The following is a 27,842-nucleotide window of genomic DNA, read 5'->3' as shown; positions in this document are numbered from 1 at the left end:
AAAAATTGTAGAAATAAACGGAAACACCTTTTTTTATTTTAGAGTAATATGGAATAGAATACTTTTTAGAATAATAGAATAATTTTAGGAACACAAATTTACATTCAAAATAAATATGCACACTTTTTATTTAATTATAACGCGAAAAAATAGTATCAATATTAAGACACCTTTGAACAGGAAAGGTACGTGGCATAACTGTGTTTTTATTTAAAGACAATGAGGACTACTTTAAAAAAAAAAAGGTTTGATGTCTATTTGAAATATTACAAAAACTATTTAAACAAAACCTTTAACAATCATATGAAGAAAAAAAACTTATAAAAATCATTGTGAATTTCTGACATACACGGTTAGGAATAAGGCACAGAATTAGAAAAACAGATGGATTAATATTAAAAGTCTAAACAAGTACTAAATAAGAAGAGCCTGGAAATTTAATTAAGGAAAAAAATTAACAAAAGAAAACGAAACAAAAATGTCGAAAAAAAAAAAAAAGAAAAAAGAAAAATCATAAAATTTATGTTTTTTTTATCAGACGAAAAGGTTATACTAATCCAAACCCTTCGTAATTTTCAACAGCCTGGTTTAGTTTTTTTTTCATAATTTCGTACGTAGGATATTTAGGTAGATCAAGCAGATTGAAGCAAGTGTGGGCTACTGGCAAGTGGTCTCCATTATCACCCCCTGCAACGGACTGAATGACAAACTAAAACAAGAAAAAACACGGTTCTTATAAAAGTGGAAATTTAAAACTAATAAAGCAAACAATAAAAAAAGAAACTTACTTTCATATTTCTGATTCCGAATATTGAGACTTTGTCACTGCCTGTTAGAAAAGCTAGAAGAAAAAAAAGTTTGCTCGGAAATGATCTTTAAACAGAAACGCGTCAGAAGTCTGTTAGTTAACAATATGTTTTTCGTGTTCACCCATGATCAACCTAAACAGCTGTTAGGTCGTTGAATGAGCTTATGAAATTCTCAGTAGGACATTCCTGTTTCTAATAAGCAAAAACCTGATCTTGATAAAATTAATCCCAGAAGACAGTTTACTTCGCACAACTATTCTTAAAGCTATGGAAGCAGTTGGCTACAACAATTAATATACGCTCGTATTATAGTTTTTGGTTGTAATCAACTAAAATATAAAAATTCAATTTTGGCAGATGATATATTTGATAAAAATAAATGTATTTTTTTGATTTGATTTTGATTTGGTAAAATTTTTTACAAGTTTAAGACAAAACTTTTTCTAAATATTTTGTACAAAAGGTTTCTGGCTCCTGATGAACTAAATTATCTACGATGTTTATAAATTGTCTGTCATATTACATTCTCTTTTATAAATTGTCTGTCATAATACATTCTCTTTTATAAATTGTCTGTCATATTACATTCTCTTTTATAAATTGTCTGTCATATTACATTCTCTTTTATAAATTGTCTGTCATATTACATTCTCCTTTTATGACTTAAAGACAAAGACAAATAAATTTGAAAATTCACAAAAAACTCCTGTTCAAATACTGTACATGAGATACTTCAAATGCCAACATTCTGTTAAAAAAAATGTAATTACCAACATTCTGTCAAAAAAAAAAAAAAAAAATGTGATTACCCACAATCTGTCAGAAAAAAAAAAATAAAAAAAATAAGAATGCTGTTTCTTGTGTTTAGAAACAAGTTGTTTGAAACAGATTATGAGAAACTGGTAAAAACTGAACAGGAAATAAGAAATTGAAGTTCAATTATCACTCTAAGTAGTGTAGCAAACTAAAAATGTACCTAAGAATTTCTTTTTTGTATCCCGAGGAAACTCATAAAAAACTTTCCAGAAATTTTCTATCACTGGATGTTGTCTGTAATACTCGCCTTTATACTCAGCAACCTGCAAAATGTTTTAGGAATTGGTATACATATTTTCAAAAATATTTATAATGAAAAACCAAATTAAATAATTGAAGAATCATTTTTCTTTCATTTTTTTTTTGTTACTAGATAATACAATGATTAAAGAATAGAATGATGGAGATTACTATAATTAAAGAATTGAATGACAGAGATTAAAATGATGGAGATTACCCTTTCCAGTTCATTGCAATCATAGTCTTGACAACCAACCATCATATTCATAAGTTCTTGAGGGTGAAAAAAATTTAAAACATTACCATCACAAACTTTAAAAAAACCATCAGCAAATGCTTGAAATTGTTTTTCTACTGAAGAGTTGATCATGTAGTCAATGTAGGCATTTACATACATTTCCCTGAATGTAAACATACAATCAAACCAATAATTGAAATTTAATCTAAAACACACAACTGATGTAGAGATCTTTTAACAATCATTTTTAATCACAAATTTTTATCAGAAATTCATTTATTTTTATCCCATGAAAAATAACAACTAAACACAACATTTTATTAACAACTTTGATATTAATTAAAAAAAAAAAAAAAAAGACAAAATTAAACCTGTTCTCAAGAGTTATTGGTATAGAATCACCATTAGGAACCAAGTTAACTTTTATTAATTCCCCAAATGATTCTTCAATGACCTTCAGAAAGAAAAGATTTCTCCAACAAAACTCTAAATATTTATCAGAAACACCTTCCATTTTATATTTATCAGAAACACCTTCCATTTTATATTTATTAGAATCACCTTCCATTTTATATTTATCAGAAACACCTTCCATTTTATATTTATCAGAAACATCTTCCATTTTATATTTTATATCACAAAAATCTAAACTAGTGGATAAAAACTAGACCAAGATGGTAATCAAACCACTTAGGTACTTTTTCAATAATTATTCAATAATGTATGTATGTATGTATGTATGTATGTATGTATGTATGTATGTATGTATGTATGTATGTATGTATGTATGTATGTATGTATGTAATGTATGTATGTATGTATGTATGTATGTATGTATGTATGTATGTATGTATGTATGTATGTATGTATGTATGTATGTATGTATGTATGTATGTATGTATGTATGTAATGTATGTATGTATGTATGTATGTATGTATGTATGTATGTATGTATGTATGTATGTATGTATGTATGTATGTATGTATGTATGTATGTATGTATGTATGTATGTATGTATGTATGTATGTATGTATGTATGTATGTATGTATGTATGTATGTATGTATGTATGTATGTATGTATGTATGTATGTATGTATGTATGTATGTATGTATGTATGTATGTATGTATGTATGTATGTATGTATGTATGTATGTATGTATGTATGTATGTATGTATGTATGTATGTATGTATGTATGTATGTATGTATGTATGTATGTATGTATGTATGTATGTATGTATGTATGTATGTATGTATGTATGTATGTATGTATGTATGTATGTATGTATGTATGTATGTATGTATGTATGTATGTATGTATGTATGTATGTATGTATGTATGTATGTATGTATGTATGTATGTATGTATGTATGTATGTATGTATGTATGTATGTATGTATGTATGTATGTATGTATGTATGTATGTATGTATGTATGTATGTATGTATGTATGTATGTATGTATGTATGTATGTATGTATGTATGTATGTATGTATGTATGTATGTATGTATGTATGTATGTATGTATGTATGTATGTATGTATGTATGTATGTATGTATGTATGTATGTATGTATGTATGTATGTATGTATGTATGTATGTATGTATGTATGTATGTATGTATGTATGTATGTATGTATGTATGTATGTATGTATGTATGTATGTATGTATGTATGTATGTATGTATGTATGTATGTATGTAATGTATGTATGTATGTATGTATGTATGTATGTATGTATGTATGTATGTATGTATGTATGTATGTAATGTATGTATGTATGTATGTATGTATGTAATGTATGTATGTATGTATGTATGTATGTATGTAATGTATGTATGTATGTATGTATGTATGTATGTATGTATGTATGTATGTAATGTATGTATGTATGTATGTATGTATGTATGTATGTATGTATGTATGTATGTATGTATGTATGTATGTATGTATGTATGTATGTATGTATGTATGTATGTATGTATGTATGTATGTATGTATGTATGTATGTATGTATGTATGTATGTATGTATGTATGTATGTATGTATGTATGTATGTATGTATGTATGTATGTATGTATGTATGTATGTATGTATGTATGTATGTATGTATGTAATGTATGTATGTATGTATGTATGTATGTAATGTATGTATGTATGTATGTATGTATGTATGTATGTAATGTATGTATGTATGTATGTATGTATGTATGTATGTATGTATGTATGTATGTATGTATGTAATGTATGTATGTATGTATGTATGTATGTATGTATGTATGTATGTATGTATGTATGTATGTATGTATGTATGTATGTATGTATGTATGTATGTATGTATGTATGTATGTATGTATGTATGTATGTATGTATGTATGTATGTATGTATGTATGTATGTATGTATGTATGTATGTATGTATGTATGTATGTATGTATGTATGTATGTATGTATGTATGTATGTATGTATGTATGTATGTATGTATGTATGTATGTATGTATGTATGTATGTATGTATGTATGTATGTATGTATGTATGTATGTATGTATGTATGTATGTATGTATGTATGTATGTATGTATGTATGTATGTATGTATGTATGTATGTATGTATGTATGTATGTATGTATAATCAATTGAAGTTTATATCTCTCAAAACAAGAGCAAACTTTGTTGATAGTTAGCATAAGCTTATAATAACTTTAACATACTACTCTTCTGTTAAAATCTATATTGTTAACTATTATCAAATCTCTAAAAGAAAATTATTAATGAAAATTTATCATTAATTTTCTTTTATAAATATTTAGTTAATAAAAACTATTTAACAAGAGTATACAAATACAGCTTCAAAAAGGTTTTTCATCACTGTGTGCCTGCTTCGAATAAAAAAAGTTAACACATCACAAAGCAGAGCTAAACTGACCTGAAAGTTCATGTCAAAAATATCTTTGAAATCTTCTCCATCATAATCAAGTAAATATTGAAGATTTCTTACAAAAGAAAATGATATCTATAGTTACAAAAATATGCTTTAAAAAAACAAAAAAAATGAAATAAAAACTATTTAAAACATGGTAATTGCATACTTGGCAACCTCATACTGAATACCCCGAAAATCATCCAGGTTGACTTTCCTAAATTATTTAAAATAATATAACTATATATATCATCAAGATTGTCCTAATAGCCATCATATTCAACCATGATCTTTATCATCCTGATTATTGAACATGCTATTGATTAAAATGATTAAGTAAAAAAACTGTGTACTTTTTTAATAACTTTTTATAAAGACAGAGGGGAAAAGGAAAATCTATCATGGTTGAGTTGTAGATTGCCAAACCACAGATCATTCCAACGAACATGTACATTTCTGCACCTTCAAAGGACTTTGAATAAGAAAACTTTATTCATACAAAAAACACTTTCAATACAAAAAGTAGTAAAAAACAAAAAACAAATTCTTTTTTTCAGTTTGATTGCTTAACAATGTTTTTTATTTTATACAGTTTATGATTACTTAACAATTTTTTTTATTTAGCTAAATATTTAAAAACTACAGTAGATTAATAACTAACATTTACAAACATGTTAATGTTAATGAAATATTTAAACAACATGGAAAAGAAATATACCTTTCGTTTAAACCAAACCACTTGAGATTCTTCATAAAAATCAAACATCCCATATTTTGGGTCAAGAATTTCTTTCATAAGGAGCAAAAAAAACTCCTGTATTAAAACAATACTTATAATTAATAATGATAACAAAATCAATGACAACAAAATCAATGACAATAATTAATAATAATGATAATAATAATAATAATAATAATAATAATAATAATAATAATAATAATAATAATAATAATAATAATAATAATAATAATAATAATAATAATAATAATAATAATAATAATAATAATAATAATAACAATAATAATAATAAAATTTCTCTATCGTTAAAAGGCATAAAGTAAATGTTATATATTTTGTTATATATTTTTAATTAATATACTTTAAACAATACTTTGTAACAAAGAAAATTTAATCATTCAAAGAAAAATTAATCATAGAAAAAAAAAAAAATTACTTTTTTAACACCTCCTGCATCTTCAGCTTCTTCGTCAGAAAACCGAACCTTGAAATTGGAAATTGAGTGAAATTGGTAGTTTTTAAAAATAATACAACAGCTTTTATTGTTGTTTTTTTTTTATTGTTTTTATTAAGTCAGTGATTTTATATGATGACTTTAAAAAAAAACTCTCCATGTGGATATCCAATCAACATCCAAATCATCAAAACTTGTGGATTTTTTAAAAATGTTATTAGAAGTATTATTAGTACAACAATAAATTAAAGTCATAAAATATTAGCAACAATAAAATAAACATTTCAAATTCAACATAAAAAAATGATTAAAAAATGCACCTTGAGAGGCTTTTTTAATTCAATTGGTGATAAAGAGAGTATTTGACTGAGAGTATCTTCCACAATATGTGATCTTCTGATATCCAGTAGAAGTATGGGATTCAGTGAATTGATTTCACCTCTGCACAAAGTAGCAAGGTTGCATTGATGCAACTGAGTCATAACTAACTGCATAAAGATGTTGCAACATATTAACACAAATAATTCTTTTAATACCAATGTATGTATGTATGTATGTATGTATGTATGTATGTATGTATGTATGTATGTATGTATGTATGTATGTATGTATGTATGTATGTATGTATGTATGTATGTATGTATGTATGTATGTATGTATGTATGTATGTATGTATGTATGTATGTATGTATGTATGTATGCATGCACACAATTATATAAATACTTTACATTTTTTTGAATGTCAGCCTCTTTCATCAGAAGAAACACTTTTGTTTTGACATCCAATATAAATGGGTATTGATAAAATACCAATATGTCCTAGAAGATTCAGTGTAAATTAAAAACCTCAGATAGGATCTTTGTGAAAAAAGAAAATTAAATATGGATTATCAAAAATACTTACAGGATCTAAGCAGTCATCTGGTATAGCTATCTTGCTACTAATATCCTCAATATAAAATGCATTGAAAGGAATTTTACTTTCAGACTCGTTTATCTAATAAAAGCAGTAGATTTTTTGTTTTATGGAAAAATCAAAAACATTGATTATAAATTACATTCAGCTATGTCAACAGAGATAATTATACTTTTTAAGCTGAAGTTCTTTAAGAGTTCAACATATTCTTTTAATGATAAGTTTAACTTTTTTTTCTTTTGAACTTTACTAAAGTTTTAAAAAATTAAACATTTTAAAATAAAATCTTTCCAAATACTCAAATTTATACCTGGTTTAGCTTCTCTAAAACCATCATGCAACTTTTTATAGCAGCATGCAAAATAAAAACCTTTAAATAAAAAATGTAAAAAATAAAAATAAAAAATAATAAAAATTTTTTTATTTAATTATTTTTAGAAATTAAATAAAAAAAATTTTTTTAAATTTTCTTATTTAATTTCTAAATACAACAACTTAAACTTATTTAAAAAAAAAAAACAAACTGTCTGGCTTAAAGTTGGTAGAAACTTTTTATCATAGAGTTGCACAACAGATTTCTTGAAGGTCTAAATGTAAGAGAATCTTTTAAAACTTCGCTTCACGATTTGAATCACAAATAGACAAAGAAAAAAAAAGGAAAAAAAAAACAAACATAGCAAAACAATGATGAAAAATATAAGATAAAACAAAAAAGTAGACCAATAGAAGAACCTGTACAAGCCTCTCAAAAAAAGATGCAGGAAGAGATGACCACCACTCAACTAATAAAATACATCAAAAAAAAAATATATCTATTAAAATTAAAATTAAACCCAAAGACCCAACCCTATTGGGTTTTTGCTAAAACAAAATCTCAGGTTTGGTACAATTGTCAGGTTTTGTACAAATATCAGGTTTGGTACCAATCTTCAGTAACAAAGTTAGATCAATTAAAAGTTATTTAAAAGTTTTTTTTTATTTCTACAGTTGCATTGTCTTATAAAATAGCTTAATTAACAATTAGATTTCTATTTTTTTTCGAATATAAAAAGAATTTGAAATAGAAATATTATTTTAAAATTTTATGAGCCACTAAATAGAAAAGAAATATCTTCAGAACTCTTAAGAAAGGTAATTAAAGAATCAATTCAATAAAAAATGATCTTGCTGATGATTGTGCTGTTACCCTAATTCAAGATGGTTGGAGAATGGTCAGTAATGATCCTAAAATTGCTCATAGTATTCATAATGGAAGCAAACCCTACCTCATTTCTGCAATTAATAGTGGAAGCCATTCAAAAATAACAGATTATTGCACTCAGGCTGCTAATGATGTAATCAAAATTGCAAAAGAAAGTTTCAATTAAGATGTGAGTGTAAGATAACTTTAGTATTTAAAGATAAATACTTTTATAATTATTCTAAAAGCAAATTTAATCACGATTTTGTATAGCAAAAAATTAATCAACAGTAATTAACTAGCATTGCTAAAATTTAACGATTCCCAAAGGAGTGTTAAAACTTCAATGAAAAATAATTATCCGAACATGTTGTTTTGTAAACAAGTTTTGAAATTGATTAAAAAAAGTTTTAAATCAATTGTTTTAGAAATATTGTTTTACAACAAGTAATTTTTAATAATTGACTGATACTTTTTAAAATTCATTTGATTTACCATTGATATCATCAAGTATGGGAGTTAAAATTAAGGAATGGTCCCAAGCTCAGTGCAATTTGGTTATTGACTTATTCAAGCAAGGTAAAACATTTAGGTCAATAAATAAAGCAACTGGAATAGCATTAGGAACCATCAGCAATCTGATTAAAAGGTATAATATGTTTGGATGTGTGCAAAATCAGCCAAGATTTGGAGTTAAGTGTAAAAGAACATCAAGAATAGATCAGCAAATTGTCAAGATGGTGCAAAAAAACCGCTTTTTATCAGCACCAAAAGTGTCAAGCCTCCTTGAGAAAGATTTTGGTTACAAGTGAGCTCATGTACTATTCGAAATCAATCAAAAGAAAGTGAATTCAAAGCAAGAGTTCCAAGCAAGAAACCATTCCTTTCAAAAATCCATTGAAACGAAGACTTGCATTTGCTAAAAAATATGTAAATATGCCGGTATCATTCTGGAGGAAAGTTTTGTGGACAGATGAGTCAAAATTTAATTATGTGAAGTCCGATGGAGCTCAACAAGTATGGAGAAAAAAAGGTGAAGCATTCACACTCAGTTGTATTCGAGGCACAGTAAAATTTAGTGGAGGCAATGTTATGGTATGGGGATCGATGGCTTGGAACGGAACATGAAAACTGGATTTAATTGATGGAATTATGGACTCTGAGGTTTATGTTAACATTCCCAATAAAAATCTTCTGGCTTTAACTAAAAAACTGAGATTGGGAAAACATTTAATCTTCCAACAAGACAATGACCCTAAACATATGTTAAAGAAACCAAAAGAGTTTTTTATCCAAAAGCAAATCGAGTTACTTGAATGGCCGGTCCAGATCTCAATCCAATTGAACATCTCTGGGCTATTCTGGATGAAAAATGTGGCACACAATGTCTAAAAAGAAAAGAATAGCTAAAGATCATGCTCCAAGAAGCTTGGGCTGATATCGACAAAGAAATTAGTTGAATTGATACCATATTGACTTGCAAAGCTACCCAATGATACTTACTGTAACTCCCAATTAGATTGTATAAAGAAATACATATCTAATCACTCCATGTATGTTGACATTAGAGGTGAGCATATGGAGTCCATTGATTCTTCAATTGGAAGATTAATTGACAATCCATCAATACAGAGAGAAGCAATAAATTTACAAGCACAACTGAAAATTGTCGGTGATGCATTATATAAGGTTAATAACTTAGTTTATTTAGTTGCTGGATGCATTAAATTTGATGATAGTAAATATATTAAACTACATGCTTCTGATACCTTAACACCATTAATTTTATTTACATATTTATAAATTAAATTATTGTGTTTACTGTAGTTTCAGGCAGATGTTACAATTAAAATATTGCATGTGATCCAATTTAAACAAATAACAAAAAATTTAGTTTTTATAAAATTTAATTTTTATAAAATATAAATTTTACCTGTTGGTAAAGCTTACATTTACATTTACTATTCTTATACCCTTACTTACATAATGATATTCTTATACCCTTAATTATATAATCTTATACCTTTACTTATATAATGATTTTCTTATACCCTTACTTACATAATGATATTCTTATACCCTTACTTATATAATGATATTCTTATACCCTTACTTATATAATAATATATTCAATTTTTAATTTGGAAGAACAATGAATAGAAGTCAAGAAGAAGTTGAGGAATGGTTGAACAAAATCTATCCTGAATTTATGCCTGGCTACTATGCATTTAAACTAAAAGATGCCAATTTTTTTCCTACATATTTATTCAATGATAGTGTAAAAAGCACAACACCAGCAGAAAATTGGTGGAGAATTATAGAAATGAAGGATTCAAAGTCCTAAAAATTACCTGCAAATTTTGCAAGGTTTTTAAGGCAGTTGCACACTTTTCCAGCTAGTTCTGAATCTAAGAGCAAAAACCCAGCAAGTTGGGTTTTTGCTCTTAGATTTTTGGGAGGGTTTTTGGCCACCAAACCTGATTTTACTTAACATAAAAACAGATCAATTAAAAGAATTTAGTCACAAATAAACACAAAAGCTCACCTAAAACTGATTGTGAAATTTTTGGCAGGGAAAGTAATGAATTTGCAAATGGTATTAAAACATCCCACAATTCACCAGGATCAGAAAAGAAAGGCAACTCAGGGATTATTAAAAATACTCGCATAGCCTCAACATTTCTTGGTGATGAATTTAATGAACAAATTAGGCTTGATCTGATTGCTCGTATTAACTGTAGCAAAAATGTATATATAAAACAAAAGATTAAAAAAATTCAACAAAAATAAAAAATTCACATGATAATAAAACACAAACTTTTTCTAACACTTAATAGTAACAATAAGTTCCCTAATTTGGGGAAATAAATACTTTACTGCATTTTTAAATATAACCCTTTTTGATGTAATTGTATAATATAATGATTTTATTATATGTGTTTGTATATATGATATACTTGTATAAGGATTAGTTTATAAGGCTGTAATTATAGAAAATCCAATAAAATCTTGTTTATGTTAAAATAATTCTTATGCCATACTTAATATTTTGTTTTTTCAACTTTCAATTTGTAAAGATTATTATTGGTATTTTTGTTTTATTGACAAAAGAGATAATTTAACTTTGTTAATGCTGAATTTGAAAAATATCCCCATTTTTTGTTCATCCCCATTTTTGTTCATCACAGACTTTCTCTAGCAAAATGAGAGTTTTAGGTCCTCTTCAACTCATTTGAATTCTAAACACTATTTCCGTTTTTCCCTAAAACCTTTTAAAAAAAGAAATGTTACTTCAGTATGTAAAAATCTCAAATCAAAAATCCAAAGTATCAAACATCTTTATTGATGAGAAGATTCATTCAATGAACCTAACCAAAAGTATTTTCCTATTTAACTAACAAGTAATTCAAAAAGGATCTATCAAATATCTCTAAACTCAATTTAATTGAGTTTTTATAGATATGTGACAGATACTTTTCAAAGAAAATTTCAAACAAAACAATTCAAACTCTTATACAACTTATATTGGGTCTGGGAAAACTATCAGCATTTCTTTAGTAAAATACAACTGGTTTTATTATAGTGTGAAAATGAATTTACTTAAACTAAATCATTATTAATGACAACATTTCAGCATTTTTGGGTATAGCTGTGACACCATCAGTGAAAAATTTTTGTGGTTTCTGGTTGAACTCAATAAAGTGGTTTTCACAGGTTTTTTTTAAAACCTGCTTAATTCCATTAAGAGAATTCTGCAGTGATCAGAATAGGTGATAATCATAGGGTGCTATGCCTGGACTACATAGTGGATGAAAAAAAATTTCCCAAGCTTTTGAAATTTTTGATGAGTTATCAAAAAAGAGTGTGGTCAGTAATCATGATGAAAGACAACCCTTTTCCTAATATTCAATTTGGGCCCCATTCTTTCAATTGTGTGGCATAATCTCTCTAATCATAGACAGTAGAGTTGAGAATTAATCGTCTGACCAACTGGAAATAGCTCATGGTGGAAGATTCTCTTCCAGTCTTGCAACAACTCACCGTCCATTATCCATGATCTTTTATGCTTCTAATAGTCATGTGTCCATTTTTCATTCCTGGTTAACTACTATTGAAACTGCTGATGTCAGTGTTGTTGGACTTCTTCAAGAACTTCATCAGTTTTTTACTGATCAGACAACCAAAGCATTAGTTATCTTTCACATTAAAATTACCAAAACAAAAGCAAGCAAACCATTTCTGCACAATAGATTTTGATCAAGTATTTTTGCATAATAATATTGCAAAATAAAGTGAAATTTTTGATTTCTTTTCTTTGTTTTCAAATACAAACTAATTTCCAACCACTGCACAAATTTTGACATTGAAACAAACAAAGTGATATTCAAACTGTCACCTTTCCTATGAGCACTTAAAGGAGCTGCTGCAATCTGTGTTTCCTAAGTTATTTGCCAATAGCACCATCTATCAGCAAAAACGCAACAAACTTTTTCTCAGAACCAATACATCTTATTGAAATGGCATAATATAATTCATCTTAATTGTTAATAATCATAAAATATATTGATTACATATTGATTGGATATGTTTATTTGTATATATATCTATTAATTTGTATTTAGGACAATTCAAATAAGCCATGAGACAAAATAATTTTTATACCCATTTTATATCTCATTGAGATTTCAATAAAAATGAAAAATAATGAAAAATGGGATTAGAATTCAGCACTGCAAAATTAAGGAGCTAAAAAAAATTTATTTGGGAACTTTGATGAGGGTCTATTTACTTTCTTTTCAATCTTTTAAATTAATAATATTTTCATAAGGTGTATTTAATAAATGTTAAAACTTTTTTTTTTCAAATAGAGAAATTAAAAACTTTTTTTTTAATATAAAAGCAAAATACTTTTTAATACTTTCTAAAAGTAATTGCACATACAACTTTGTTTACAGCACTAACAGAACAAAGTTTTTCAAGTGATGATCGAATTAAAAGAAGCTGCAAACCATGCTGCTTATCCGAGGTAGTTTCATGGATCTTTCTGTAATTGGAGAAAAATAAAGATTTTTATAATACTATAATTCAACACTATAATTCAACATTTTTAGAGCAAATTTTTTCATTGTGTTTTCATGAAAAGCTTGTTATTTTTAAAAATCTGTCAATTTTACCTCTTTAAAAATGATGCATTTAAACAGGCCTGACTTGAAAAATTAATTGCAAGTTTTTCTAGATGCCTAAAGAAAAAAAAAAGAAATTTTAGAAAACTTTGAAATATTGAATAAATTTTAAAAGGTTAACTTTTTCCTGTTTCTCTTGCTTTTACTATTTTTTTCTTTTCTATTTTTTTATTTCTTTTACTTCTAAGCTGGCATAAGAACCCAGTGTAAAAAAGGGGCCGGCTTTTAAAGTTCATTGGAAAATCTTTTTCATCAAGAGAAACTTTTTATGCAAAAGTAATTTGAAGAAAAGAGATTGCAAAGCACTAACAGCAGTGTTAAACCATTCAAATTATAAATCTTTTTTTTTTTTTTTTATAAAGATGAAATTTTTTTTAAAAAAAAAACAAACAAAAAAACAATTCTATCAGTTATAAATGTACTACATTTTCTTAACAAGCACTGACCTTCTACATAGCTCTTGATTTTTTGCTTCTTCTTTCATATCTCTTAAGATATCTTCAGTGATTCTTTGATTTAAAAATACTAAAGCATCTTGTTTGATCAAACTATGACATACAGGAGGATTACAACTCTAAAAAAAAACAGTACTATGGCAAACAACTTGTTATAAAATTTAATAATTTGATAATTTGTTATAAAATTTGTTTTAAAATTAACAAACTAGATTTGAGTAGACCTGGCCAAACAACCTGGAATTAACAATCAGATTAAAAAAGAATAGGAAATAAAAAAAAAATTTTCAATTGCTTTTACAAAATGAAAACAATAGAATAGTGATGAACCCAACTTAATTTTTAAATATACCTGTATAGTTTCAACTAATGCAAATGACTGGAGACCTCCAGAGAATATTTCTTTAACAAACTTATCATCTTCATTATCATTTGCATCCTTCAAACAAGACTGAAAATCTGCCATGTATTCTTCAAAATCTTCTTCAAAATAGCAATTGTTTATTTCTTCATTTTTACTTTTGTATAGATTATGTTCAAAATAGGGATCTTGCTTCCATTTAGTCAATGTTGGAGTGTGTGTTTTTTGGTGTGAGTCGAGGCCTAATTGCCCTTTGACATTTAAACCAAAAGAATAAAGTTTATTCCCTTTCATGACATGAGCAAGAGTATGCTTTCGACCACAAGCAATCTGTGTGACCGTTGTTCCCATAAGGTCAACAACCTGCATAACAAAAAAATCGAAAAAGAGACTAATTTAATCCTTTGAATTCCTAATTTTTTTTTTAATTAGTACTAACTCCTTAATTAATTTACAAAGAAGGCATAAAAAGTGGTCTCAATAAAATTTAAACAAAAGTTTGTAAAATATATAATCTTTATTACTATTACTATCATTATTTATTATTATTACTTGAATATAAAAATACATAGAAATATAAGAAATTAACAAACTAATATGCAATTATTCACTTAAATGTTTTCAGTGTGTGGTTTTGAAACATTCTCCAGGATGGAGACCAGGCTTCCTATCACAAGTTTCACAATAGAATGTTGTCTCTTTTCTCCCTCCCTGTATTTTCCGATTAGAACACACTATACAGTCTTTATGTTTCTTATGTGAAAAAATAAAGTGAGTTTTTCCATCTAAGCACTGGATGGTTTCACTTGAGGACAATAGCCTGGTTTTTGTAATGGCGCACAAAAATCTCCAATTAGAGCCATCAATAACTCTTCTCTAAATTTTCTGTGGGTTATTTTTTTATGTTTTCTCTTGCCGTGTAATTGTTATATATAATATATGAATTAACAATAGAGGTTTCCAGCCACCAGAAAAATAATTTCCTCCACCATTTCAAAGTTTTTTGTATAAAATATGTTGCATTTTGGACTGCGACATCCACTCCTCCCATGTTTTTATTGTAATTTAAGATGATGGTCGGCTTGTCAATTTCCTCTTCAGTGCCTCTTTCAGCTGTAGCTCTTCTCCTTCTCCTTGTGGACTGAGAAACTGAAGTATGCTTAGTGCTAAATATCGTTACTACTCAAATGAATATATATAACTGCTTCCAAAATCGGCCAACACATAAACTCTAACCCCCTATTTTGTTGGTTTTTTGGCGTTGTATAAAAGAAACTATATTTTTCCTTTGAAAGAAACAGTAGATTCGTCAATGTTCAAATTTTCTTCAGTTGTGTAGTGTTCCATAAACTTTGTGTTTAAGAAATCTAAATAGCTACTTACTCTTTGTGTCCTTGTCCTCATCGTTTGATTGTCTGAAGCGATGGTTTCTAAATGTAGTGCCCAAAAAATTTGAAGAAAACGTTTTCATGAAAATGTTTTTTTAAAAAATATCATTTTCTAGTGAAATGATCTAGACCAATATGACTCTAAAGTTGGTAAATTGACAATACCCATATTGATGATTACTCCAAAAAAGGCTCTCATTTCAGTCTCAATAACATCTTTCTGATTCCAAATGGAATATTTGCTTAGTGTTTTTTTGCTTTTTATTTTTGCAGCATAAGCATTAGTTTCTGCCACTATTTTTTTAAACAAAGTTAGAGTGAATAATAACTCAAAAAACTCACAAGGTGTTTTACAACTGGCTGGAAGTTTTAGTCCAGTAACATTATCCACCAACTGAGAAGCCTATTGCGGGATGATAATTATCGTTTTCAGTAACACCTATCCATGATTCTTGATTATCTTGAAAAGTTTAAGATTGCTGTGTGCTATCTGTATCCTCATCATCACTGCTGATAATTCTTCTAACTTTTCTTATTCTGATAATAACATCTTCATCAGAATCGTCATCAGCAGTAAATGAAAATTGTGGTGCAGGAGTAGCATCTGTGTCATCTTCCAATAAAGGAAGTTCACTGTATATTTCAAGTATATATTCATCATCATCACTTTCATATTTGTTGATCATCGACTGTTTTCTATTTACCGGGGGCATTTTTATTTTAGTTAGGTATATAAAAAAGCACCTCAAAAATATAAAATTAATTTATGTATTTGGAATATTCAGAATGAGATATATTAAGTATTTATAAGAAAAAAAATACATTTGATAATTTAAATTATTTTTAAAAACTGTGTTACTAAAATGTTGAGTCTCAATATAGGAGTTGGTGTAAGAAATATAACATCGAACCACACTCTACAAAGGAGTGGAAAGGGTTAATATGCAAATTCAAAAGAAAAGAAAGTTATTAATTTGTCTGTTGAATGCAAGTGTTTTTTTGTTTTTTTTATTTGTTAAAGTTAAACTACAGTCAAATAATTGCATTTGCTGAAAAAAAAAATCCATTAGTTAAAAAAAAAAATTCTTTTTACTGAATTGCAACCAGCAATCAATCAATAAGATTTTTTCTACAGAATGGTGACAATCCAACATATCAATCTTCATTAAATTATCTTCCAGCATTTCATTAAATTATCTTCCAACATATCAATATTCATTAATCTATTAGTCATCTTCATTAATCTATTATTACTTCATTAAACTATTATCATTTATTGTTTTATAAATTTTTTATCATTAAAAAAAAAGAAAAAGCATTAGTAACTTTTACAAAATAACTTTTCTACATTTTTAAGAGAAAGGAATATTTAGAAAAGTACAACAAAATTAAGGGTACATAATGATTTAACAGGTAAGAAATTACAGTAATATATATGCAATTACAGCGACTTATATGCGATTACAAGTGTATACAGTAATATATATATACAATTACAATAGTATATATGTACAGCAATATATATGCAATTATAGTAACATATGTAATTATAGTAATATATATCCAAATATAGTAATACATATGGAATAGCAATAATGAAAAAAATAAGAAAAATATATAACACAAAAAAACTAGAAAAGTAAGTATAAGAGAAAAGTAAGTATAAGAAAAAAAAATTAATAGCATTATAAATTACACTAATTTTAGTAAAAATATATTTTAAAGTTTTTTTCAGCATAATTTTTTTCATGCTATTTTTTTTAAATAATCAAAAACAATAAAACTTAAAAAATATTGTTAGAAGAATGCTATTATAAGAATGCATACCATTTTTGGAGTGCATTGATCATCAAACTCATTATGACCTAATTGTCCTGATGATCCACAACCAAAAGTGTAAACACGCCCAGCCTGCAAAAACAATACAAATTAAGTAAATTTAAAAAGTATTTTTTTATAGCTAGAAGATGCAACTCCTCAATCAGGATCTATTTCAATCAGGATTTCTGATTTTCTATTTGCTTATTATCTTACAACTTTTACACTTTTTACCTTTTTCTTTATTGATAAAAAAATATTTTATATCTATTATTTTTATACAAAAAATAGTAAATCAATAAAAATAAAGTAAAATATATTAAAAAAAACCTTTATAAAAGACATTTTAAATAAATTCTTTTTTTTTTATTCAATTTTTACCAAGAATTCTCATAAAATCATGTTTAAGATATGAAAACCAAAATCAAAATATAGGAAAGAAACTGATATAAGAGATAAAAATAAATTGTATTTATTGTTGTGTAAATATGTATTCATTGTTAAGCAGGTATAGAAGTACAACATTTCTTTTTGTAACTTTCTTTTAATTTAACAGACTTTTTTTTTTTTTTATTGGAAATGTTTCTCTCTTTTGATGCAACTCAATCTTGCTTCATACTTTAGTTTATTACTATTGATAGTTACTGCACCACTTAAACAAAAAAAGAAAAAAGCAATAATTGTCAATCACAATAGCTATAAAGATACACAAAATTTTCATATTAGCACACACATCCCGGGAATCATGAGAAACTGTCACGGAAGACTCTGAAAAAATCCTTTGGAGGGAATGATCCTCACACATTACTGTTCTCAAAAATGCAAAACATGAAATCTTTTGTGACCGGCCGAGAAAAAAAAATCAGTTTGAATTTTTTCATTTATTCCTTAAAATCATGAATTGACAACTTTGACTCTTTTTGCATTTTTACAGCATATCTAAACAAGTTCTACTCAAGCACTCTTTAGATATGAATACTGAGATGAATTTGACCAAAAACATCTTTACTAAGAAAAAATAACTAAAATATAAATATATTTATATAAATCCTTTTTAAAGTTTTATATCTATTCTAACAAGCCGTAACATTTCCTGATATGTAATTTTTTATTAGACAGGACTTGTTAGTTCTTTCCAATATGTCTAAAGGACCAATCTTTAAATATTTGCTTTGTGCTATATTTTTAATCAAATTTTTTTTTTCTGAATTCCGGGAAATAGCACTGACAAAATAAAGTGTGCAATACCTACATATCTGTGCATGAGAAATTTATCTGCTTCGGATCCCATTTTAAAGGTAAATTTTTTGTAAAAATCTAATGATGACAAAGTGTTTCTTGACCAATAACGCATTTTCTTTTTAGTTTTTAAATACATTTTCAATGTCAACTTTTGCTAGTCACCAATGACAGCCCTAATCGTATGCATAAAAGTAGTGATTTTCTTTAGGTCTGCTTTGCGATCATGCCTAATTCAGTCAAGTCCCATGATGAATGCAGGAAAACAGTTTGTTTTCTCTGCATGAGAAAGTGTGTCAGAGAGGTGACAGGCCACTTGATACAAGTTGTGCTAGAAACCCTTCCAACACCTATAGACTTCAGTGACTCAAGAGTGCCCAGAGGCATTTGTGACACATGTAGGCTAGCATTAGGGAAAAAAGCAAGGGGAGAGTCTGTCACCATTTCTCCTGTCTTTGACTTCTTCTCTATCAGGATGAGACCAGTTGCAAAAGAGCAAGCATGTGACTGTCTTATCTGTAAGATAGGGCGGATGAAGTTCCTTGAAAAGCATCCTCTGGACAACCCACCGTCTTCAAATTCAGCACAGCCTCAAGCAACACAGCGGAGGTGCTCAGACTGCCTTTCAATCATTGGAAGAGGGGTGCCACACAACTGCAGCAATGCCTCCTTCAGTGAAAATATGACAGCACTTGCACTTGAAGACCCTAAGGTTGGAGAGCAAATTGCAGCATCTGTAGTTGCTGCCAAGGAAGTCTCTCCACATGGGACTGTGAAGCTGGCTCAAGCCTCTGGTGGGTGCCCTTTGCGAGTGAAGAAAGGTAAAACTTATTGTTCTTAATAGGTACTGCTACATTATTTTCGTGGTTTAAATACTTAAGAGATTTTTGTAAATTAGTAATGAGAATTCCTCTGTGATCCTAGGTCCATCCAGTGCCGAAAATCTCTAGCCTGAAGCTGATATTTTGAGCGCTCGAGACTTCAAGCCAACACGGGGCTGTCAAATCAATCTGTAAAGAAGTGTCCACACTTAACCACTTCTCCCAGGCTCCAGTCTTGGAGTCAAACCTTCACGCAAAGTTTGCTGAGCTTGGCAAGAGCTTATCAGAATACTTTACCCAATCTACAATTGAGATCACCACTGACAAAACTGAAAAAAGAAGTCAAGTTGTTGTTCACTGCATCAAACTAGCAGACCTTCTTGATCAGCTGCTGCTCCAAAGGAAAATTTACTCAGAACATGTCGTGAAGCTTGGCATTGATGGTGGAGGAGGCTTTCTCAAGATCAGCCTCAGAGTTCAAGAAGCTGAACAACCTGAAGACTTACAATCTCCCCCTCGAAAAAAGACTCTGGCTTCACAAGTGGCAAAAGACACAAGCGTCAAGCGCCAGCTTCTGGTTGCCATTGTTGAAGATGTTCCTGAAAACTACACCAACATTCAGAAGATCCTTGACTTAATCCATCCTGATGGAGTTGACTTTCTCCTCTCCTACCACTTAAAACTGGCCAATATTGTATTTGGCATTCAGTCCCATTCCTGCTCACATCCCTGCACTTGATGTGATGTTGAAGCAAAAAACTCTCTCAAAAAAGGAACCTTCGGACATTTGGGTCACTGCGACAGTGCTTTGATGCCTTTCAGGTAAAAATTACATTCCTTCTTTATGTGGAAAATTTATAACAGTCTTAATTTTTAACTATTTCAGTTACCAATTCAAACAACAATAACTGTTTCTTGATACCAGATCTAACCTTTATTCTTTCATTAATGTCAATTTAATAGAAAAATTGGAAAAATAAAATTGTTCTTGTGTTTCAGGTATATGGGCAAGATCCAAAACAAGCACGACTGTTCAAGAATGTCATTCACTTGCCACTCTTCAACAAACCGGACAGCTCTATGGTCCTCACCTTCATAGCACCCATGGAGCTCCACCTCCTCCTTGGTGTGGTCAATCACCTCTTCAAGGCCTTGAAAGAGGCTTCGCCAAAAGCTGATGATTGGCCAAGATCACTGCACATCAAGAGCCAGCCTTTCCATGGTGGCCAGTTTGCTGGCAATGAATGTCATAAGCTTCTGAGGAATGTAGATGTGCTGAGGCAACTGGCTGAGCAGGTACTTTTTAAGTTTTACAACTTACTTTATGCTAATCTCTTCAGAAGTACATGGTATAGTGTTTTGTTTCTGTTTTTCTTTACTAAATTTGAGCATTTCTTTATACAGGATTGTGCCTTCAATATTTTTGGCATCATCAACACTCTTCAAAAGTTTGATGCTGTAGTGTCCTCCTGCTTTGGCAGCACCCTTGATCCTCACTTTGCTTCAAAGATTCAGGCCTTCAGAGCATCATACCTTTCTCTCTAAGGGGTCAGTGTCACCCCAAAAGTTCACGCAGTGTTCTTCCATGTGGAAGATTTTATTCTGTTGAAAAAAGAATCACTTGGCAAATACAGTGAGCAAGCCACTCAGGCACTGCATCACAGCGTCAAATATCATTGGGAAAGATGCAAAAGGCCCAACAACCATCCAGAGTATGCAAAGTGGCTCAAAACATGCATGGTTGACTTCAACAGCAAGAGTGACTAAAGTCATTAAGAGTTTATACTCTGTTTGGCTTGATTTAGGAATCCTTTTTAAAGATTATTGTGTACACATTCCTCTTAGTATCCATATCTAAAGAGTGCTTGAATAGAACTTGTTTAGATATGCTGTAAAAATGCAAAAAGAGTGAGAGTTGTCATTTCATGATTTTAAGGAATAAATGAAAAAATTCAAACTGATTTTTTTTTTCTCGCCTGGTCACAAAAGATTTCATTTTTTGCATTTTTGAGAACAGTAATGTGTGAGGATCATTCCCTCCAAAGGATTTTTTCGGAGTCTTCCGTGACAGTTTCTCATGATTCCTGGGACGTGTGAGCAAAAGTGAAATTTCTTACAGAAGTTAGCAAAACAGAGTGTTCTTCTCCACAAGAAATATATCGAACATGTTTTCCAGACATAGATTTTATTTCAGTGGGAACCAATCTATCTAACAGAGAAAAACATTCAAAAAACAACTAATGGTTATTTTTATGCTATTAATTTAAAAATACATAAGATGTCAATTCTTGAATTGTTTGGACTTGGTATCCAAGAATTGACATCTTCACAGAAATTATAAGTCATCAGTTTTCATTAGTTCTAAATAGCTGGAGAAGATTTGAACATAGAGGATCAAACAGAAATAGGTTTTTCATTATGGTTACAAACATCACTGAATGCTTCAGTGACTCACCGACCACTACATCTTTAAGTAGGAATCATCAACTGAAACTCTTCCATCAATGACATTGAAGTATTAAAAAATGAGGGACTTATAGTAGACTAAAATTGCAGCCATATATGCTAATTTTAACCAATGATACGCAATATGTGCAAGTAATTTTTATGGTTTAACATTTTTCATTATATTCTAGAAATACTTGATTTGGAAACATAATTGAACAAGTTATTATTGGCAATTAATTGTGTCCGATTTTTGAACTGTGTTTCTTTATTGATCATAACATAACTTATTCTTCTTAATAGTCTACCTTTTTATGTTCATTGTCTTCTGGTGAAGTATCATGGTCAACCCACAACTTCTTGCTCATTCATGGGACTTGATGTTAAATAATAATGAATGTGGTTAGGGTAATCTTGATTAATCAGCCTTTGAAGGCAACAGGAAAATAATGTTTTGATTCAGACTTGGCTCTGAAAACAAATTCCTAAATTGTAAATTTAATAGACAGGATGTGAATATTATCTTATCTGTCTGTTTGTGATGAGAAATGCAAGTCAAACCATTTGGCAGATTATATGATGAAAGAGGATGTACTGATATTGCCACAAGAAAAAAATACACATTTTTATCTTAAGACAATAAAATATTTGTGTACGGCTTTATTTAAAATGTTAAATATAATTAACTAGACCTACTTTGATACTTATTTTACGTTTGTTAGTATGATTATAAACAATGTTATCATAATTACAAGTGTTTTGATATTTTGTAGTTATGTAAATCAAAAAAATTAAAATTTTGCAATTTTTGAAATTTTGTATAGCAAAGTCATATACAACCTTGTTATAGTCAAATATATTATTTTTCTGCTTTTTCTTTAACTTATCTCCTCAGTCATAAATAAAGCATTTCAAAAACCCCACAATCAAAAACCCCAGAGCATGCTCCAATAAGAAGTTATGAACAAATCTCCATGAAAACAACCATTTTGCCCACTGTAAGTCTCTTTCAGGCTAAAACATGTAGCTTTTTTTTGTAGAAAGTAAAATACTAGACTTTTCAGACTCATGATAGAAAACCTCTCAAAATGTTTACCACCAAATCAGTATTAAAGTAAATACATAGTAAGGTAAAGCCAAGAACTTGCAATTAAAATACTGTATTCAATTTTCGACTATTCACAAATATGGGGACATTTCAGCTTTCCTTTTAGAACAGATGGGGTTAACAGAACATATCAATTAAATATAGATCAAATATTTTAACAATAGTAGATAAAAAGTACCTTGATGATCTCCTAAACCAAGTTGGCCAAAGCTATAAAAAAGCAAGTAATAAAAAGATATAAAAGCCATAGGCAACATTACATCACCAATTATCATGCTTTATCATGCTGAAAGTCTTGCTTCCTTCAACTTGACGATATTACTACAAAAATTTTAAGCTGTACATATTTAAATAATATTAATTGTTCATTAGTTAAGTCAATAAGATATATTAAAACCTGTTCTTTCCCCAAGCAAATATTGTACCAGATATAGTAAGTGCAAGGCTGTGATTACCACCAGCACAGATTTGTATGATTGGACAATTAGACAAATCCCTGATTAAATGAGGTGAAGTGTATTTGTAAAACTTTGAGTTAATTCCCATTTGTCCAAACTCATTACTTCCCCAACTAAATATATGGCCATCTATGAAACAGAAACAATAGATATAGAGATTGCCAAAGAGAAGAAAAAACAGGTTACTAAAAAATTTTAAGTTTATATATGCAACAATGTAAAAAAAAAATTTTATAACAGGATTATTGTTAACCACATTTTATAACAATGTAATTAATCATCCACAAATACAAGACAAAAAATTCACCCTTAGACAAAGCCAGTGTGTGTTGCTTTCCACAAGATACTTGGCTTATTACAGGTAAATCTCCGACAACTCTAAAAATGTAATTTGTATTAAGAGCTCAATTTTAAGTTTTCAAAAAAAAACATTGGTCCTAATCAGTTACATACTAAGTTGTGATATTATATCATAACTTTTTACATCAAGAATAAGAGATTAAATGTAGATGCCTAATTTAATTTACAGAAACAATTTTGGGATCTCACACTCCAACATTGGCAGAATTAATTGCTATCTGTTACAATTTTGCCCTTCTAACCAAGCTCACATTTTTTGCTTGGCCAAAACTTTTTAATCGGACAAAATTGTGGCATGTTTGCTGAATTCATGTTTTTTGGGGACAAAAGTTCATGTTTTCATTTATAAAAAAATGGCTGAGTTTTGAAACCACACCAACAGATGGGTTATCAAGCCATAACTTTGGAGCCAAACTTTTAGGTTTTAATTGGTTTTAGCAAAATGTCAGGTTTTGCTCCTTTTGGGATTGTATAATTCTTCTATTATAATTTCCTTGAAGATTTTCTTATAGTAGTTCCAAGCATGTTTTTGGCCTTTATTGGATTGTTTTTAGGATCTTCCAGGGAATTTCTGCTTCCTATGTCTTTATCCATATCTTTTTTTGACTTTTTGGATTGTTGAGTTAAAAACACCTTTTTTTTTTCGATATCCTGAACAGAGCACTCTGGATTTGCATTGATGCCCCTGATCACTTTTTGATCAAGTTTTAAAAATGACAGACTTTTTCTTAACTTCTCAACTTTCTTTCCAATTTGTGACCTTCATTCCATAATTTGATAATACAACTGTCACTTTTCCTTTGACTTTTATACCTTTTTGTTAGAAAATTAACTCAAGCAATTTTTAAGCAATTTGTTCAAAATGAATTTTCTCACTTCTACTTGCAAATATATATATACTTTTTTTACAATTAAATTCAAATAATTGCTTTTAATTTCTAATTATATGTAGATTTAATGCAAGTTAAGTTTTAGGATATTATTTTGGATATTATCACTAACAAATGAGTATTTAGATAAAATTGGTTTACAGATTGCTGTTAAATTCCAAATTTATGTTTTAACCTTTGCAAGTGTTTCCTGATTATTACTTTTTTTTCTTACTTGTAAATGATACAATAAACCAGCACTGTTGTAAACAGCTTATATAATACAAATACTTTTAAATAGAGTTTAAGTAAACATTTCACTATTTTAAAACAAATTTTTATAAATAACCTAACTTATCTATTGACTATGTTTTAGTTACAAATCCAAAATAAGGAAGTAATTAAAGAAATGATTAAGTTTACTAACGTGTAACTGTAAAAACTTAAAATGTTTAAATGCATAAGTTAAATTGTATAGTATACAATTTAACTTATGTTAATTCTATAGTATAATATACAATTTAACTTATGTATTTATTGCTATGTTTATACATTTATTATAAAAACTTATAAAGTACAAGTACTTTATAAGTTTACATGTTTCATTATAAGTTACAATAATATTCTTTGATTGAAAAACAGTTATAAAAAGACACAGTTAAAGAAGTTTCATCAACCAAACATTCATCGAGTGAGGCCAAGTAAAAGGTATCAACAACTGAAATGAAAATTATATAAAAATATTTTGAGAATTTATTGGATAATATTAAAAACATGTTGATATCCCTCACTAAAATTACAGGCATTTGATTGAATCTAAAGAAGATGAAGAGTTATTGATTGAACAGTGGTCTAAATGAAGTATTTCATGGGTGACTTGAATATTGGATAGATATTCATGCCATTTAAATTTCTGTGTTTTCCAAATTTCTAAAAGGAAACCAATAATAGTGACTAAAGAGGTTAAGACTGAAAAGAAATAATAGGTATTATTCTTGGAAAAGGCAAGAGTTAACAGTTAGTTCTTGGTTCTCCTGGAACATTTCCATTAAATTCTTTATGTTCCAATAGAAACTCAAACTGACAAAGCATATTAGTCTGATAAGCAAAATAGTCTGTCTCAAACTGATAGGCAAAAACACCATGTCTAGAGTTCAAACAGATTTATGTCAAAACCTGAATCAACATAAAAATTGCATGTATTGCCCAGAACATTGAGTTGAGTTTTCCCTATTCAACTTGATGATGCAACTAATAGGACAATAGCCAAGCTACCAACACAATTTATTGTACCTATGCAAAGAACTGGCATATTTTAGGATTTAGTAACATTGGCAACAAGCAGGAAATGGTTTAATTGCAATTATAAACACTTGAAAGAAAAAAAGATCGCAGATTAAAATATAGAAGTAAAGAAGACCTGAGCATAAAAACTCATGATTATTTAACTAAATTAAAAAAGAAAAAAAAAATCATTTTTTTGCAGATAAAATGTCAGTAAATTTCCAAAACTGTCATAGTTGATCAATAATAAGAATCTTTAAAAGTAATCAATGAGAAAATGCCAATGATAGTCAAAATACTGCTGAGAGAATGCCAATGATAGTCAAAATACTGCTGAGAGAATGCCAATGATAGTCAAAATGTTTAATTCCTAACAGAATGAATAGGAAAAGTAGATCTGCCAATTTAGCTTAAAATAGATAAAATTTTACTTGCAGCTGCATTTCAATATCAGAAATGACTATAAAAATGTCAAGACAAAAAAATCTCTTATAAATCTTTTGTAAAAACTTGTTAACATGTTACCTAGGAGCAGAAGAAACTTCATTTTCATGTGATTGGCCAAGCTGTCCATTTTGGTTTTTCCCAAAACTGTATATCTGGCCTCTCTCATTTAACAAAATACTATAACCATCACCACAACTTCCACTTTTTATGGTTGCAAGACTTGTGATCCGCTCTGTATTTAGTTGTTTTTTTTTTAAAAATTTTTAAGATATTTTAATAAAAAGAAAAGACAAATTAAATGCATTTAATGATTTTAAACACAATTGTAAATATTTGCAATTGTTTATCTTTTCAGAAATTAATCAGAAAAATACTTTAAAGGGTTTTTACTAAAACATTTTCCCACCTGGAATTTCAATACTTTCATTAGATATTCCGAGCTGTCCATCATCATTCAAACCACAAGCAAAAACTAACCCCCCTGATAGAAACAGTGTGTGATTCCAACCACATATAATTTTATCAAAACTCAATGATAATGTCTTCACTAAAACAAATTGCAACAACATGTCAAAAACTCTTTAAAAGCATAACTTTAATGTCATTTACTCCAAGTTAAAATTCTAAGTTCATCTCTTATGATGATTTAATAAAATTTCTAACTACAGAACTATAAAACTTTAATTTATCTTAGGTTCTAATTTCCTAACTAGAACTCACTGAACAACTGCAAAAACTGAACTTAATGTAAGACTTTAAAACCATTGAAGAAAAGAAACCAGCAAGAGTAACAATCTGTCTCTCGCAATGTCTGCCAATTTAACAAACTTTAATTTAAAATTTTACTTTGCGTTGGAACTGTTACAGTATCATCACCAATATGATCATTATCATCTTTTGTTAACACATTTTTGAAGCCAAGTTGATTGTAAGCATTACATCCCCAACTGTATATACTCATTTTTATTTATTTATTTACAAATTTTTAATGACTTTCTAAATATAAAAATAAATAAAAATAAAATAGAATGCAAAATTATGAAATTCAAAAACAAGATATTGTAAGTAAAAATATAGAGAAACTGTATTACATAAATCTTACTATGTACAAAAAAAAAAATTTCAAATAAATATAAGATTTTCGTAATAATAACAAAACATTTAAGAACTTTTGAATTTTTTTAATTAAAGTAGTAATAAATTATGTTTTAAGTAAAATACAAGCAAAAAAAAAAAAAAAAAAAAGAAATAAGGTTAAAAATAACCAAAATAAAGTTCTCTAACTTAATGAA

At 28.4% G+C, this 27,842-nt stretch overlaps 2 protein-coding genes across 5 annotated transcripts; one reads left to right on the top strand and one right to left on the bottom strand.

Moving 5' to 3' along the window:
• Positions 1-230: 230 nt before the first annotated feature.
• Positions 231-27,553, bottom strand: LOC145188810 (putative E3 ubiquitin-protein ligase HERC4). Of its 4 annotated transcripts, XM_090087299.1 has the most exons (29): positions 27,397-27,553; positions 26,957-27,097; positions 26,629-26,782; positions 23,898-23,968; positions 23,530-23,719; positions 23,311-23,342; positions 21,697-21,788; positions 17,529-17,612; positions 14,305-14,676; positions 13,944-14,071; positions 13,489-13,554; positions 13,256-13,358; positions 10,860-11,049; positions 7,867-7,916; positions 7,659-7,721; positions 7,445-7,504; positions 7,123-7,215; positions 6,948-7,037; positions 6,539-6,706; positions 6,201-6,248; positions 5,744-5,839; positions 5,379-5,497; positions 5,195-5,242; positions 5,032-5,098; positions 2,475-2,557; positions 2,083-2,266; positions 1,786-1,888; positions 789-841; positions 231-709 (listed from the first exon to the last, which is right to left on the bottom strand). In XM_090087299.1, the coding sequence occupies exons 1-29, from the start codon at positions 27,509-27,511 to the stop codon at positions 548-550; spliced, it is 3,225 nt and encodes a 1,074-aa protein (XP_089943425.1). In that variant the 5' UTR covers positions 27,512-27,553; the 3' UTR covers positions 231-547. The 4 variants fall into 4 exon arrangements, 3 of the variants coding, with proteins under 3 accessions (XP_089943425.1, XP_089943426.1, XP_089943427.1); XM_090087300.1 differs by lacking the exons at positions 26,629-26,782; positions 27,397-27,553 and having other exon boundaries at positions 26,957-26,975; XR_016452469.1 differs by lacking the exons at positions 231-709; positions 789-841 and having other exon boundaries at positions 1,793-1,888; positions 2,475-2,589.
• LOC149888444 (uncharacterized) lies at positions 18,684-19,842 on the top strand. Its single transcript, XM_090087302.1, has 3 exons — positions 18,684-18,817; positions 18,970-19,579; positions 19,683-19,842. Exons 1-3 carry the CDS (start codon positions 18,782-18,784, stop codon positions 19,706-19,708), a joined length of 672 nt encoding a protein of 223 aa, XP_089943428.1. The 5' UTR covers positions 18,684-18,781; the 3' UTR covers positions 19,709-19,842.
• Positions 27,554-27,842: the final 289 nt, after the last annotated feature.

This window comes from Hydra viridissima, unplaced genomic scaffold, assembly GCF_058129835.1.
Source record: "Hydra viridissima isolate aposymbiotic clone 2 unplaced genomic scaffold, HvirCarnegie_v1 scaffold_5, whole genome shotgun sequence".
Taxonomy (NCBI): Eukaryota; Metazoa; Cnidaria; class Hydrozoa; order Anthoathecata; family Hydridae; genus Hydra; species Hydra viridissima.
Note: the sequence above shows the minus strand (reverse complement) of the source record. Positions and strands in the feature narration are given on the sequence as shown.

Excerpts from the sequence above, each read along its gene's own strand:
- LOC149888444 (XM_090087302.1), top strand. The coding sequence starts at position 18,782 with ATGAGAAATTTATCTGCTTCGGATCCCATTTTAAAG. Across the intron at positions 18,818-18,969 it reads CTTCGGATCCCATTTTAAAG|GTCTGCTTTGCGATCATGCC; the intron begins GTAAATTTTTTG and ends GATTTTCTTTAG. Across the intron at positions 19,580-19,682 it reads CCCTTTGCGAGTGAAGAAAG|GTCCATCCAGTGCCGAAAAT; the intron begins GTAAAACTTATT and ends CTGTGATCCTAG.
- LOC145188810 (XM_090087299.1), bottom strand. The coding sequence starts at position 27,511 with ATGAGTATATACAGTTGGGGATGTAATGCTTACAATCAACTTGGCTTC. Across the intron at positions 6,707-6,947 it reads AGGCTGACATTCAAAAAAAT|TTAGTTATGACTCAGTTGCA; the intron begins GTAAAGTATTTA and ends ATCTTTATGCAG. Across the intron at positions 2,267-2,474 it reads CCAATAACTCTTGAGAACAG|GGAAATGTATGTAAATGCCT; the intron begins GTTTAATTTTGT and ends GTTTACATTCAG.